The sequence below is a fragment of the Enhydra lutris genome, unplaced genomic scaffold (genome assembly GCF_002288905.1).
Source record: "Enhydra lutris kenyoni isolate GAN:26980312 unplaced genomic scaffold, ASM228890v2 scaffoldscaffold21, whole genome shotgun sequence".
NCBI classification, from domain to species: Eukaryota; Metazoa; Chordata; class Mammalia; order Carnivora; family Mustelidae; genus Enhydra; species Enhydra lutris.
In genome coordinates this window covers 59,831,325-59,848,016 of record NW_019154105.1, presented here as the reverse complement: position 1 = coordinate 59,848,016, position 16,692 = coordinate 59,831,325, and the positions used below count along the sequence as shown (strand labels likewise).

Below are 16,692 nucleotides of genomic sequence, written 5' to 3'. Positions count from 1 at the left end.
CATATCAGCAAGCAGCCATAGTTCTATCCATGAAGGAAAAGGCCTGGAAAACCCAGACCGCAAGAGATGGACTGATGGAGCTGCACTGATAAGACAGGTCTTCTTACTGTTCTGACGGCACAAGTGAGTAAACTCGAACCGAGTCGCTCGGTGCTGCATAGGATACAGTTTCAACATACATGCATGTACCGAGAAGGGCTGGAGAGCAGTGGGCATGCCAGTGCTGTGCAAGATTCCATGTAGCAGGGGACAGCAGCTCGGGGTCAGGGTGCGTCCTCCGGGCTGTTTGAGCTCAGGGGGGTCACCCAAGCCCTTTCCTGCACCCTACGTGTGGTCTGTGACCAACGGCACCAGCATCACCTGGGAGCTACTAGAAATGCAGACTCTCAGGCCCTACCCAGACCTACAGAATCAGAATCTTAGCACTGAGTTTCCCCAACTGGTCTGCAATTCCATTTTGAGAAATATGGACCAGACCTTCCTGAGATTCCTTCCCTCACTTATAAAATAAGGATAAATATGACATTTCACTTAATGAGGATTAAGTGGGAGAATGCGTATGAAAGATGCCTGGCACTTTACTGTGCTTCCCTTTCTAGAACATGGGGCTGATAACACATACTACATTACCCATATGCTAGGAAGATCATGACAGTTTTGGTACACTGTGAAGAGTCTTTTAGCTCTGTCGATGCTATAATGTACAGAAAATAAGACAAGACTCACATCTCAAGAAAGAAGCTTAGAGTTCAGAGATGGCATACACCACCATCCTGTGCACAGCAGGCTGGTAGTGCTGCGGGAAGGACAGAGAGGAACTAAAGCAGCAGGGGCCTCCTAAAGAGGGAGTGGGAAGGATGGCAGTGCCTGGCCTGCTGGCAGCTGGGGCAAGGGCACTCAAGAATCAGCACAAGCCAAGGCCACAAAGGAGGGCTGGGCGCAGCCTGTGGGAAGTGGTAGGATGAACGAGGCTGTAGATGGTGGGAGCCAGCCAGGGGCTGAGCTGGAAGTGGCTGTTTTACTCTGTTTACCCCACTGCTTCTCTAACATGCTGGCTAAAACAGAAACGATTCTGGGCTGTGACGCAACTGGCCATGCTGTGCCGCTTTAGCCAAGTACTTGGACCCGGGACACTCGGGAAGAAACACGCCTCACCTCTGGTCCTGGTGGACAGGAGTCTGTGTGTAAGGCTCACAAAGCTCAAGGGCAAGTCTGTGGAGGAGGGCGTGAAACGAGGCCTGAGATTCCTTCTGCGGCCCCAATGCCTTCTGGAGTGGGTTTCCATTTGGGAAACCAATGATCCCAAGACAGTTATGTGGCAAGAGAAAAATCTTAAAGGAATTTGGGAAGGAAACATTACCATACCAAAAATAGTCTCTGGGGATTAAAGTTGACTTCAAGTGTAAGCAGGGACTTACCTTCCTAATGGGGGAGATTTACTAACTTTTTCGCGGGTAGATAACTTCTCTTTTGCTAATATTTGGCGATTTCTAGCAGAAATGGTTTCTGGGCTGCCAAACGTGGATGCTGCACGTGCTGATGGCTTGCTATGATGCCTTCTGAAACAGATGATAAAAACACCGGGCAGCGGTATACTGAACACGCCAGGCCCAGGGCCACTTCAGAAAGGACGACGCTCCTCATGGGTGAGTCAGAGAATGGGGACAAAAAAAGCAGAAAATGGTTGGTTTTCTGGACTGTTGGTAAAAAGTAGGTCTGATGTCATCCACAACTAACTGCCTGCATGATGGTGTCTTTGCTTTTACTGTGCAGGGTATTTTGTCATGATTTTAGAGAAAGACGACTCCATGATAATAAACAATACACTGGTGGACAAGATGACAATTCCTCAAGTGCTCACTAGGGCCAGGATAGTAAAAAACAGTACAATTCACAAGGCCAGCTGGTCAGACCCTGCAACTGGTCCAGGCAGGCAACTGCACAAGGACTAGGGGATGGAAGAGCAGGCTTGCCAATGAAACTGTAAGAGAAAGGACTTGCTGAGCCAGTGTGCAGGTCCAGCAAGGGAACAGAGACTGGGTGCATGTGGAAGCAGGTACCCCAGGATAAGGTGGGGCAACCCTCTTCTGAGTTCATCAGCCCACACTCTGTGCAGAACCTGTGCTTCCTTACAGAGGAGAGCAGATAAATTCTGGAACAAACAGGAGTGAGGAGGGGGATCGAAACAGAAGACCTGGAAGCTGCCCTCCAATGCTCAGGGAAATGCTGCAGAGAAGCCCCAAGAGCAGAACTAGAACAAGAGCAGATGCCTCAGGGAGGCCGACTTCTACTGGACACAAGGAAGAGAAAGCTGAGGAGAAGGAGGCTTCCCTGTCCCCAAGGAACCTGCAAGCAGAAAGACCTTTGCAGAGGAGCTGCTGGTGCAGACAGTGAGGCAGTAACCCATAAAGACCCCAGCCAACCCTAAGAATCTGCAATGAGGAAGATGCCAGAGCCCAGGAACCGAAACTGATGCTGACGAATCTAAACAAAGAGAAAAGGATCCATTTGTAAATCAAAAGTTCTCAAGGTCCGTTAAGGAGGAGTACTGACAGTCTAGGTGTTTACAGAATCACAGGTCAAATAAGATTTGTTTTCAAAGAACGAAGTTTAAAAGGGCAACCTCACCACTACTTGTGGCTTACGAAACTATCTGAAGTGGGGCCCTGCTGTCCTGGGTGATCTCTGTGTGGGTGTTTAAGGAGTGGTGGTGCTGGGGGGGTGTGCTCCAGCACCCCCAGCCTCTCCCATCAGCAGGAAACTTGCTTCTATCTCTTCCGTTTATTTGAGTTGTTCCATCTAAAAACAAATATGGGACCCCACCTTACCTTCAGCTGTGGGAGCTCTTAAAGTCTTGTGGCTCTAAAATCTGACTCTTTTGAGAAATCAAACCATGGCATGAATGGCTATTAATATGCAAGTATGAAGTGAACAGAAATAGGCTGATTTTAAGTCTCTATATAAACACAGACATTATTACTGTTACACTTCGGTGACAGATATAGTAAGTGATACTCATGAAATAAATGTCCCTGAACTTTTTGATTAATGATGGCTAATGAAATGACAAAAGATGATACCAAATCAACAACTACTGAATCACCTTGGAAATGGAAAATATTTTTGCTTTAGTAGATTGATAAACAGTAAACGGATGCAACGTGTCTCAAAATGTGCAGTGGGAAAAGAACACTGATGTTAATGGGTACCGGCTGGGGTATAATTGGCAAATAATATTTGTTCAAAGTTTAACAGGTTTCTTTCTTTTAGGACTATGCCAGGCTCTTAATATTTTAATGTGCGCTGTGACTTAAGAAGGAAAAGGAATTCACCAGCATTCCTGAAACTCATTTGACCAGGGCACCTTTTTTCCAGGGGCTTCTGGTCATACTGCGGTTTGGCAGAATAAACTTTGGGAAACATGAAATTAATTTATGTTAGTAAGACATGGTTGCACATGGGCAATTTCACATGTCAACCTATTCCACAGCACTGCAGAATTCCAAGCATCCTAGGATGGTGATGGGTATGCCTGCCTTTTCTCTTGCACTTGACCCGGGCGTGCTACATGTAGGGACTGTTCTGTATACACAGGACCTGCTTTCACCCACGGGCCCAGAATAGTATCTGAGATAGCTACTGAGGCTCAATAAATATCTGTACAGGAACTGAATGGGTTTCACCGAACAGGCACTTTGAACCTGGCAAAGCCTGGTGTGATCCTCAACAATCGTTTAAGATGCAAGGCGGGTTTCTCCAAGAAGAACTGCAGTGTCCAAGGGCTAAGAGCATGTGCTCTCTGCTTAAGATAAAACGAAAGGAAATGGCTTACACTGTGGCACGAGTGAGTCAATGAAAAGAGAATCACATGAAAGGCAAAGCTGCTGTCTGATGGAGAAGGTGGTGAAGGCCTTTGGAAGCTCTCTGTTGCCCCCGTTACCTCTGAGCCTCTGATCTGGTGGTGGACCTTGTAGTGGCTCCTGAGGGCTCATCCTCTTCCTCCTCCTCCTCTTCCTCCTCAGAATCCTGGTCCTTCTTGTCCTCAGTGGCTTCAGAAACTGATTTCTGGCGTTTTCTTTCTGGCTCTGAAGATTCTGTTCAAATAGAAGGGTAACACCTGGATTGTACAATTCCCCAAGACACTTCCAAAGGAGAGTCATGGAGTTTAGAATGTAGGATATTAGGGACTTGGAGGCAGAAGAAGTGGTTTTCCATTTCCTTTTGTTTCAGCACTTGCAATTCACAACTGTTTAACTTAATCTCAAACACATTTGGGATAGTTTACTTAGGCAGTTCACAGCCAGCATTCATGAAAAATTCACATGTACTCAGAAAAGCATCTGGGATGTACCATTTCTGACATGGGATTAGAGTCATTTCACACATATTTATGTAATATTAATACTGACTGTGCCCCATTGGATTTTTTCCTTATCCAGAGAAAAACTCTTAAAAAAGGGGATTTTGAAATGGTAAGACCCTGCAATTAAGAAATGTGCCAGAAACACACCAGCATCATCTGACAGAGTGAGTGAACGCTTGGGCTTTCTTCCTCTCCGACGCACACTTGCTACTGTTTTTTCTTCACCATCGTCCTGGAAGCAATAAAATTAAAGTTGAAAGGATGGTTAATTGAACATACCTTGTTCAGTACCTAAAGGACATACCTTGATAAGAAAACTGACACTTACGTTGCTTATACCTCTTTCTTGTAGGGTCGTGGTTTCTTTATTGGACTCATCTTTAAGAAAAGGAAAATGTCTGCATTAACACTCTCTTAGTATAAAATTAACTTTTCAACAGTCTGGCTTATTGTCTCTGAATGTACCAGTGCTGATTAATGTACTGTTTAACAATTTATCATTATTTTGTATCAGGCAAGCAGAGTTTGAGTCAGAATACCTAGCAGGAAGTACATTCGAATACAAGTCAGGACCTCCAGATTTGCACTTCAGACTTTTCACAAATAACCTATGCAATCTGACAAAATTACTTAAATTCTTCAAGCCTCGGTTTTTATCCATAAGATAAAAGGGTCAGACCACCTGTATGGTCCCTTTCAGATCAAATACTCTGCACCCAGAAAGAGAGGAGGAAAGGGACATCTGCGGAGCCCTCAAACCACACCAGGACCCACAGGTCAGGATTACAGATCTCACTGATATCTTATGTAGCTCCCTCTCCATTATGATATCCCTTTGGTAGTTAGGAAAACCGAGACTCAAGTAACTTGATTTAAGTAATTTGTTCAGTCACAGGACTAATAAGTAGTGCAATAGCTAGAGTTCTCTTGACTATAAACAGTTACATCAGAGCAATTAGAAAAGTACATATCTAACTTATTTTAGGTTGTGTATGCCTATTCTTTATATATTTGCTTTCTGTAGAAGTTACAATTTTCTGACAATGTATCTTGGGGAAAAATGAAGTTTAGTTTAATGCACTGTTTGAAATTAAAGTTCAGGGATGCTCCCTAGACACTCAACAACCCAAAGGTACTTCTCACTGGTGGCGAGGTCCATGTAATACCCTTTTTGCAGGTTCAGTACACTGATGTGGGCAGAAGAGTCACACCAAGAACGCCAGAGCGAAGAAGCCTGTCGTAACTGGTCACCATTACCCAGACTCGGAAAAGTGCTGCCCAACCCCAAACATACCCGCAGAGCTCCAATTACAGTCCTTAAAGGGCGTTCAAATTATAAAGGTTTCTTTATAATTCTTTCTCATTGTATCGATTCAAAATATTATAACATTATGAATAAAAACTGGTTAAAAACCAAACATAAGCAAAATTTTCCCTTGTAAAAAAAAATAATAAATCAACCTTAATTTTCCAAGAGACAAGAACAACTGAAATATGATTACAAGATCACACAGTTAACTACGTGGAAAGGTTTCCACATTACGTATTTGCTGTACCTTGGTGAGATTATGTACGTACTTTCCTGATCGCACCAGCTATTTATTTTACCCCAAACAGGTGTCACATTCATCTTTTTTGCCTATGCCATCACTTTAAAACTCACCGAAAGGCCTTGTTGCCTTTTAAAAAAGAAAAAAGATTTTATGAGAGAGAGTGAGAGCGTGTGTGCTGAGGGCAGGCGCAGAGGGAGAGGGAGAAAGAATCTCAAGCAGATTCCCTGTTGAGCACGGAACCTGACATGGGGCTTGATCTCACGACCCTGAGATCATGTCCTAAGTCAAAATCAAGTGTCAGTTGCTTAACCAACCTAGCTACAGGTGCCCCGGTCTTGCTGTTTTTATGTAAAAAAAAAAAATTTAATTAACCAAGACATTAATATATACACATTGTAAAAATTCCAGAAAATTCAGGCAATGTTAACAACATGGAATGTTCCCATTATCTAACCACCCAGGGCCAATCATTGTCAACATTTTGGAGTATTTCTCTCCTTGGAAGGAGGACAAAAAATAACTGAAACAGTTTTATCTCTTGCACTCTGGCTTTAGAAACTACACAGGCTGCTTTCAAAATTCTTCTTTTTCTGAGAACAATAGGCTCTTGAGTAAATTCCTGACTTCCTGGTAAGAGTGCCTAGTTCCTAGGCTGATCTATTTTTCCCTTAAACATATCCAGTAAATTATGATTTGGACACAGCAATGTCATCCCCATTTTACTTTTTGTTGCCTTTACCCTCCTCTCTGGAGGCTTCTTAGACACTTCCAAAACCAAGAAGAGCTCAGATCACAAGAAAAGCCAATAGCTGTAGTCTCCCAGGGCTACAAGGGCAACCTTCTAATCCACTTCATGGCAAAACAATGAAACTCTAAAACCTTCCCCAATAGCCAACTGCCCCCACCCCTTCCTTGGATCCAACGCAGAGCAATGCTCTAGGTACACACCTGTCTGTGTGAATTTTGGTTTGCCGCCAGGTGGAGACTGTTCTACCTAAATTTAAACCAACAAAAAACTGAAGTCAGCAGTTAGTCATCATCACAAAGAAAGTCATCTGTTCTGCAAGGCAGGTTTAGGACCTCTATTATGGAGGCAGAGTACTTGGAACCTATCTTTTGCAGCTAATTAAGAATACCAAGCAAATATAGATGCCATGCTTCTGAACACATGGTCTTTCCACAAGACAATCAGGGCTCCCACGAGCCTCTTCCCCAGCCATTCCACTGCAACCCTGGGAGAGGGGCACAGGAGGTGACGCAGCCAGGCCACTGCTCATATTCCCCATGCTGTCTTATGTGCTGACAAATGTGTTTGCCTATGGTGCTTTCATTTTGCTGTCTTGTAATAATTCTATTGAGGTGAGCACTATAGGTATTCTTATGCTACTTTATGTCCAATAGGAGCTTTATGAGGGTCACATGATCAGCTCGGCATCACAGTTCTGGGAGTAAGTGGCAAAGCCGAGGCTGGAACCTCATTTGCTTTTAGGACACTGGACATATATTTGTCCTTCTACTAATGCTGTCATGCAATGAAGTCTTGATACAATGATTTTTGCTGAATATACACTTCAGAGTCAAAGATAAAGTTTAAAAAGATAAAGTGTCACTGAGGATTTTCCTGCACTGAAATCAGTGTATGTTTGTTATGAGAGGAACTCTACAGAGAGTAGTAAGAGGTGAGACACACTGGAGATTTCCATAAAGAAGCAATTACCTAAAAACCGTATAAAACGACCATTTTCTGTATTTTAATCAAGGATGACAAGAAGCTAAGTCCCTAGATAATTTTTATAGAAGCAAACTCATAAGTGAGGATGGGATCAGACTGAAGACTGTTTATGTAAAACATTAGTAACTGAAAAATTATTTAAATAGTTATTCAGTGTTTTATTTAAGGGATTCTTTTAATACTTTTCTAATATTTGAAAAAATAAAGTAGTGGAAAATACAAATATTGCAGTATACACTATCCAGGTCAAGAACTCCCAGAGTTCTCATCTGTTACAATTACTTACAGTGACAAGGCCAGTATCTGTTTTGCAGTCTTCTTCTAAAAAGCAAAAAATAAAATTCTCACTTAGAAAATCAGTTTGAAAATGTCTTTTTTTTTTTTTTTTTTTTTTAAAGTAGGCCCTATACCCAACATGGAACTTGCACTCACGACTCTGAGATTAAGAACTGCACACTCTACCAGCCAGGCACCCCCTGAAAATGTCTTGCGTGTGAACCGAAAACATAAAAAATACTCACTTGTTTTTAACGCTGTTTCTAAGGGGTGTTTACGAGGTCTTCCTCTTTTCCTTTTAATAATTACTGGCTGATCTTCCTAAGGGGGAAAGGGAGGGGGAAAAAAGCAATAAAAATTTAGAGTTCCCTCCTCAGAGGTCTCCGATCCTGTCACTTAAAATAATACATGACCCCTGTGCTTCATTTCTCTCTGTGCATTCCATCACCTGACAAACACTGAGAACTGTACTGTGAAACTATGATGAGGTAATCGAAGTGAGCATTTTGTGTCCACTTTGACTTCGGCAATCGGTATGCATGCACATTTAAATTTGGATTTAGTCCTAGTCACTTGTGACCAAATGTTATCCCTTACGAAAAATAAAGGAGGCCACTGAACTTCTCATACAGAAGTATGAGAAAACAATAGGAACTATTAAGAAGTTGTACTGGGTAGAATGTAAGAAACAAAACTAATGAACACAGGAGAAGGGAAGGAAAAATAAAACAAGATAAAAACAAGAGAGGGAGGCAAACTAGAAGAGACTCTTAACTCTAGGGAACAAACTGAGGGTGGTGGGAGGGGAGGTGGGTGAGGGGATGGGTAACTGGGGGATGGGTATTAAGGAGGGCACTTGATGGAATGAGTGCTGGTGTTGCATGCAACTGATGAATCACTAAATTCTACCTCTGAAACTAATAATACATGTTAACTAACTTGAATTTAAAAATAAAATTAAAAAAAGGGTGTCAGACAAACTTGGTAATGGTTATCTAGATGTGTCTGTTGTATAGGTTGCTCCCTTGATTTAGGGCCTGTCTCAGGCCAGTGGATTCCTCCCTGCACTGGGCTCCCTGCAAATCCCCTGAGACAGGGAGGGGCAGGGCTGGAGGTTGGCCTGTTCCTGCTGCCTTCCAGGAATCCCCCACCTGGCCTCACAAAACTGGGTTTCACTGGGCATCAGCTGTAGGCCTTCTGCACATCCCGCTGTGCTGCCCCCATTTTGTCCTGTCCAGACTCCAGGGCTCAGCAGCCCGATTCTCTGACCTAAACACTTGCCTGACTTGGCCATGCCCCACTGCCAGGACAGGAATGTGACTTAACAACTGAGGTACAGCTCTGGGCTGATCCTATGCAGTCTTGACAGAAATAGGTCTCAAACAAATGTTTGGATGAAATGAAAATGAAGAGACCAAAATTAATCAAATGGACACTGATAAAATGCATAGTATGAAAGGGTGTCCCACTGCACTAAAAAAATGAACTACTTCAAAAGCACTTGACAAAAACTTTAGGTAATAGCACTTAATGCATTTTATTTGCCATTAGTACTTAAATATCTGAACAGGAAGATACAAAAAAGACATCCCCTACCTCCTGAGATTTCACGTTGTCATCGTCATTCTGCTCTGTCTTTTCGCCAGCAGCTTCGCCACTGCTGTATTCGTCTGCAGAGACAGCAGAGCTCTGTTCAGGTCTGGGGACCACAGTCAGCCACATGGCCACCACACCTGCCCAGGTGTCCTGCATGGCCCCAGTCACACATGCACATGTACGTCATCGTGGGCCTATGCCACTGAAGTTAACAAGCAGGAGTCTGGCTAACTGATAAGAAGCGCACTTTGGGTTAAGACCCAAATTCAAAATGATTCCCAAGCCCTGTGAGTATAAAGTGCATTCTCAAGGGAGGGCAAACAAGTTGGCGCGGTTTAGGCTATGAAGCCTGGTGAGAGATGAGTCTCATCTCAAAACAATTCATCCAAGTCTGTATAGTATACTCACCTTTTTCATCCATGGCCCTTGAAGCAGTGCTGTTTGTCTTAGAACCTGTTTTAGATAATTCTTCCAAATCTCCAGTGTTCTCCTCCTGTGGAGAAGTTAAACAATACAAGAAGCTTCTTAACCCTGCCTCACTTGTCCTCCCCAAGGTTTTCCTTTTTATCTCAAAAACAAATTTCTAGCTGTTTTTTAATAAGTTTGTCACAGAATTTTAAAAAGTAACTCTTTCTTGCAGCTAGTGAAGCTATACAAAGAGATACAAATTCTGAAGGTAGAACAGAATGAGATAAAACTCAACCATAAAGCAACAGGGGCACTATCTTCCTCCCTGCAAAACAGAATCGGTCTTTTCCTCCCTCATCCCGTATTTTATCTTTCTGAGAGAAACTCCAAAGAAGGAAGTGATAGGAACTTGCAACAGATTTCTTTTCTTTATTGGGTGTTGGAGGAGGGGACTAGGGGAAGGGATAAAGAGGGAAAGTGCCTATGAGAATTTCAGAGTATCAGGGTAGGCTGATTTAGAGCAACGGTCTCTCAACAGTTGAATCATTCACTCTTAGTTGCAAAACAGTTTTCAGCATGAAATACCAAAATGTTGTACTGTAATACTGATATAGTATGTAAAAAACAAAACAAACCCAACCCACACAAATTAAAATATAAAGTTAGAATTGTCTTATAAACATTTGTCTTATAAACATTGAAAACATTATCTAGATGTGATTTCTTAGTGAAAATGGTTGGTATATTTTAGTTAAATTCTGCATTAAAAAACTTTCATGATATTGAAGGGATAATAAAAAGAGACCCCTTCAATATTCCTGCCTCTCTCCAAATTAAAGAGTACTGTCTCAGGATTCTTGTTCTAGACAGGGCAGGCGGAAGGATGGGGTTAAAATCCCGTTTCTTTCCTTCACCATGACCAATTGAAATTCATGACGATACAGGACTCTCTACTTGGTTGTTAAAATTCTTTGACTACTTTTTATTTAGTTCATCAGTCACTGGCAGAAAACAGAGACTCTGAACTGGTTTTAGTAAGCTAGAATTCAACTGAATGTTTCTATAAGCTAACTTAAACACTTTTGGAACATGGTGGAAAAAAATAAATTAGGGAAAGACAGAGAAAGGAGATGGAACTAGTTTGGAATAGACAATGAGCAGCACTGAGTCTCAGAAATGGAAGCATGCCTAAGAAGAGCTATCTAGCAGGAAATGGAGAAATCTGGGCCTAGAGAGCAGGAACAGAAATAAAATTTGTGAGCCACTTCCCTGAGTCATCAGATGAAAATAAGACCATATGAAAAAAAGGCAATGAGAGAGGCCAATCCTTGGACAACTTATATTTTAGAGGCAGGAAGTAAAGTAGAGAGAAGGCAGGTTATTAAAACTTTAACATAATATATATCACTCTATTTCAATGTTTTGGTACAAGCACATCTGTGGTAAAGCATCTGACACTTTGGAAGGAAGCACCTAGAAGCCTGAAGTCAATGACATCACTGAACAGAAACCTATGCAATGGTTATACACAAACTGTGAAATTAATACACTCTTACAGTATAAAATAATAAAGTACAGTATTTTTTTTTCCTGCAGGATCCTAAAAAATATACATTTTATAATATAATGAATATTAGAGATACGTAAAGTAAAAAGAATACTAGAATGAAAAAGAATTATTTTAATAAGTGTTCACAGTGATGAAATTAGGTTACCCCAAAACTTAAAATTAATACATGGAAAGAATACCTTTATATCTTGTGGTTCAGTTTCTGAACACTGCCTCTGTGCTGTTTCTATTTTGGAATCTAGGACATCTGGATTATCATCTGTAAATCAGTTTGGACAGAATCACAAAGGAATAAAAGCTAAATGAAAAATGAAATGCATAGTTCTATTTTAAGACAGTTTAAGACTTCTTTTTTAGTCTTGTGATACAGTGAAGAGAAAAGTTATTCTAAATGTATTTATGTCATGTGATTTAAGCACTGAACACTGACTGTGGCCCCTGTAAAACCAAAAAAAGTAAAATATAAAAAATAAAATAAAAAATCCACAAATGCTTAGCTGATACCAATATGCTAGAAGACTCTATGGTAAGGGCTTAGGGCATACAAAGTTCCCAGAGATATGTCTAACTTCCTGAATGTGGTTACCACCTAGGAGGTACAGCATAGTGATTGAGACCATGGGTTTAGGAATCAGATTTACTTGGTGGGAATAAAGTCACAATCTTGCTGAATCTTAATTTCTTTATTTATAAAATGGTAATAATGCCTAATTCACACAGTTATTATGTGTATAAAATAACATGAATAGTATCTAAAATATGAACTCAAGAATTAAAAAATAATTACATGCTCCTAACCAAAAAAGGAAAGTATTTCTCCTTTCTTTCTCACATATGACTTAATAAATATTTGTTACATTTGTACCTCATGCCAGGTATCAATGTATAAGTCTCTATACCATCTGATAGGGTAGCTATTAGCTATATGTGGATGCTGAAATTTGAGTAATTAAAATTGAATGCAATTATAAATCCAGTCTTTCATTCACACCAACCACATTTAATTGCTCAATAGTCACACATGGCTAGTGGCTACTGTACTAGATAAAAGAACATTTCCATCATTGTGGCAAGTTCTGTGGGAGCACTGTTATAGACCATGGGAAAATCAACAGTATGAAGCACACAAGGGCTATTACATGAATTTTTATTAACGTGCTTTACTAGCTCTGTGGGGCATCTGTTGATGATATAAAATAAGGAGTTAGATGGCACCTGGTTGGGCCCAGGCACAGGTTACAGAGGGAGTGTGGGTCTGAGTTCCAGGGTTTGGGTCTTCTGCAGGTAAAAATGTAGTTTCTAAATCAACTTCAGAAAAAGCCCTGGAGATGCCAAGCCAGTCTGGATACAAACTGGACTCCAGAGCTGTAAAAGTAAGCAATTATTCCTCTCAAAAATTTTCGATATTGGCCCAAAATTTTGGATGTAAAAATAATACGATCTTCTAAGATGTCTGAAAAAGGAATATATATGGTCTAAATATGTTACCCAGTTCATCTTCTGAAGAGGGATAATGCTTCTTTCTTTTTCTTTTAGGCATCTGCCTTTCTTCCTCTTCAACCTGGAATCAAGAATGACTATATATTAAAGTCAACAGAATTTGGAACCAAATCTACTGAAATGACAGTACATTTATTAGCTTTAGTCTTTGAAATAAGTTTTTTTTTTTAAAGATTTTATTTATTTGACAGAGATCACAAGTAGGCAGAGAGGAAAGCAGAGAGAGAGAGAGAGAGAGAGGAAGCAGGCTCCCTGCTGAGCAGAGAGCCCGATACGGGACTTGATCCCAGGACCCTGAGATCATGACCTGAGCCGAAGGCAGAGGCTTAACCCACTGAGCCACCCAGGCATCCCTGAAATAAGTTTTTTAAAAATCTAGAATAACACTTTCGGCATCTAGATTTGGATGATACTTATTTTGTAAGGTTGAGTCTTCTTCTTTTTTTTTTTTTTTTGTATTGTATTTGAATGTAAATCCATACAAAACATTAGAACCTGTTTCTGGTTAGTCACTGTATTCCAACCATTCTAAAATGTGTTACAAACAAAACAAAACAAAACAAAACAAAAAAACAACAACATGCTTCTTTTCCCATCTCTGAAGTCAAGATATGTCTTACAATCAGTGGCATGTCCTAAATTAATTGGTAGTGTTCTCCTCTTTCAGTGGCCTAGCAAAGAACTGAGGAAAGACAGTGTAAGAAATAACATTTAGCCTTCCTGACTACAATGTGGACATAGTTACCAATAATTACCTACACGAGAGTATAAACAGATAAAAGTGATATGGAGAGCCACTTAATTTTTAATACATACAAAGAACTAAGGCCTTTGTACAAAAGTACTATATACAAAACACGAATACTTGAGTTTCTTATGCAAACCCACCTCTTTAGGATTTGCTTCAACACTGTGATCTCTTAAGGCTTCACTGTCTTTTCTGCCGCTGGATATTTCTGATTAATAAATACAAAAAAGAGGAAAAAAAAGTTAAGTATTTATTCATTTCAATACTTATCTTAGGGTGTGCATGGCAGCGGGAAGGACACTTTATAAGTCATTTTGACGGGGTCCTCATAGCAACCACGTAAGCTCCCTGATTCCCATTTGCAGAATGTAAATAAAAAGGTTTATGGAGGGATGAGGTCACTGGACTCTGCACAGTGACTTCACAGCCAGTTTCCTCCAGCTCATGGAGCAACACAATATGAAGATGTATCCAAGGAAAACAAGAGGTATTATTTCATAGCTGTCAGATTAGCAAACATTCACCAGTCTGGTAAAAACCAAAAAAGGAGAAGGTGTGGAGTTATAATTGGTACACCACCCAGGGACAATTTGGCACATCCAGTAAAGCTGAAGAGGTATCCCCCAACTCAGCAATTCCACACTAAGCTCCAGGTACATGACATATGCATTGGGAGAGAGGTACAAGATCATGTGTGGTAGCACTCTGCAATTGGGAAAAGTTGCAAAAGACCCAAATGCCCACCAACAAAAGCAAAAGAGAATTACAGTGATATATTCACACAATGGAATACCAAAGAGCAACTGAAATAAAGTAATTAGAGTTATACATATCAACATGACACAATTTCAGAGCATAATGCCAAATGAAAAAACAAGGTGGAGACAGTTTCTTTAATGTGATCTCCTCTTCCTAAACTATGCAACATCAGGCTACATATTTTTTATGGACATATATATAGCAATTGCCGAACAGTGGCTCCCTTTTGAGCGAGATAAGAGAGACTGGGATCAGTGAGGCATATGTGATTTCAACTATATCTGTAATTTTTTTTAAAAAGCACCTGAAGCAAATATACTACACTTTTAAAGATATGACAAAACTAGGTGATAAGTACATGACTGTTTATAATTATTGCTGCTTTACTTTGGTTTGAAATATGGTATATTATTATAAAAAGACTTCTTTCCCCACTCTTGGAATAAGGTATCAACAACATTCTATGTTCTTTTTGAGAGGAGAAGTATCCCTCTGGAGTTGGTAGCCTCCACAGGTTTCATGGAATGAGGCCTGACTCCTAGGAGAATATCGACATAAATGTGATACACTTGATCTACCAAACAGAGACTGCCTGTCAGAAGTAAACACAGAACTTCTACAGTACAAACCTCAGGCAGCTACACATTTTGTATTCCCATTGGATTAAGTCCACAGTGAAGTTACTGAGAAAGTTCTAGTAGCTATTTACGTCAAGGCACCACTTAATAGCTGCAGGACCTTGAACACGGCAGTGGACCCCTCACACCCTTGGTTCCCCAGCTACAGAAGTAATGCTGTTAATACCTACCAAATCATATGAATTAAGTAAGAGAAAATTTGTGAAGTAATTAGCACAGGGCTTGGCATATAGAAAGCATTCAACAAATGGAAACTACAGTTAAAACCAACATTAATACTACAAAATTCATTAACTTACCTTCTTTGTTAGGAGATTTGCTACAAAGTTCTTCATTTGCTCTTGAGCCCATATTTTTGGCCTAAACATACCACAGAAAAGATTATTTATGGATAATATCACCAAAGTCTTAAAGGCAGAAAAAACAAGTAAGAGAACTGACATAACCTGGTTGTTTGTGGGAAATGTGGAAATGGGCTGGAATACATGCTCTTTTAAATTTCATCCACAAGAGGTAGAGCACAGAATATCTTCCTTTTGAAGAAGTCTCGGTTTAACAAATTATCATCCTACTATGTTTTATTCTCCTTGTCTTTAGAACAGTTATAACAAAAGTGTAAGAAATTTAAAAAAATAAATAAATAAATTCTGAATTCTATGAATTTTCTTCCCATCCCATATCCTCATGACTTTTTTCTTTATTTAAAAATGCTAAAGGATTCTGTCATTTTGTCATCATCTCTCTGGCAAATCTCGTCAACTGTACTTTTATTTTTTTAACTGAGGGGAAGTCTTAGAATTTCCTACAACATTCTAAATCCTAGTTACAGAATTTCATGCATATTTGGAAAGGCCAGTGATATTCTCAGATTGGGGAAAGGCAGCTGCCAGGGTCCTCAGGGTAGTGAGGTGAGGAGGAGCACTGGCTCCACAGGAGAGTAAATCTGAACCAAACCAAGTGGGCTTTTCTCTTTCCTCTTACTCAGCTGACTGTATATGAGTTTCTAGCCATAAAGCAGGATGTTTCAAGGGGTGAAGATAGCCCTCTGATGTCTGGCAGTGCACAGAGCTCCCCGGAGTTCTCTTGGGACACTGGAAATAATGTGTCTCTTTGCAATTTGCAGGCACTTTACAGAATGTTTTCTCCTGGTATCAGGTCCCCTGTGCATTAAGAAAGACATAAAATTTCTTTCAAGCACCAAAGACATTATGACAGCCACAGCTGGGAAAGAATATGTATACGTGGCAATTAGAGTGTAGTATCTTCATAAAGGCTTTCCAGAAACACAAAAAGAACTTTAGTTCTTAAAATAAAATGTTTTGTTTATAGCACCAGGATAATTTCAGATGTTGTAATCCAATTATCAAACTTGTTACAATAATAAAAAGTAGAAAGTTCATGGTTCTTTGAAGGATTTCATTAGTAATTCTGAGGTGAGTTTCCTAGTCTGAGGTATCTGGGCCTTCTTCTGTTTCCTTAAATGTTTCAAGAGTGATCTTTTTCTTGGGGAAAACAACTAAAATTCCCAACATCAGCGAATACAATTTCA

General features: G+C 40.4%; 1 protein-coding gene across 1 annotated transcript in view; it reads right to left on the bottom strand.

Annotated features, from left to right (window-relative positions):
• The window catches only part of LOC111148900 (biorientation of chromosomes in cell division 1 like 1), a 54,454-nt gene that overhangs the window by 2,529 nt on the left and 35,233 nt on the right, over nucleotides 1-16,692 (bottom strand). The window contains exons 14-25 of the mRNA XM_022505676.1: nucleotides 15,443-15,503; nucleotides 13,887-13,954; nucleotides 12,987-13,059; nucleotides 11,678-11,757; nucleotides 9,929-10,013; nucleotides 9,521-9,594; nucleotides 8,170-8,245; nucleotides 7,935-7,969; nucleotides 6,865-6,910; nucleotides 4,692-4,741; nucleotides 4,511-4,595; nucleotides 3,941-4,094 (exon numbers count right to left, since the gene is read on the bottom strand). Coding sequence (XP_022361384.1) covers nucleotides 3,941-4,094; nucleotides 4,511-4,595; nucleotides 4,692-4,741; nucleotides 6,865-6,910; nucleotides 7,935-7,969; nucleotides 8,170-8,245; nucleotides 9,521-9,594; nucleotides 9,929-10,013; nucleotides 11,678-11,757; nucleotides 12,987-13,059; nucleotides 13,887-13,954; nucleotides 15,443-15,503 — 887 coding nt within the window. The remainder of the gene's footprint in view (nucleotides 1-3,940; nucleotides 4,095-4,510; nucleotides 4,596-4,691; nucleotides 4,742-6,864; nucleotides 6,911-7,934; nucleotides 7,970-8,169; nucleotides 8,246-9,520; nucleotides 9,595-9,928; nucleotides 10,014-11,677; nucleotides 11,758-12,986; nucleotides 13,060-13,886; nucleotides 13,955-15,442; nucleotides 15,504-16,692) is intronic.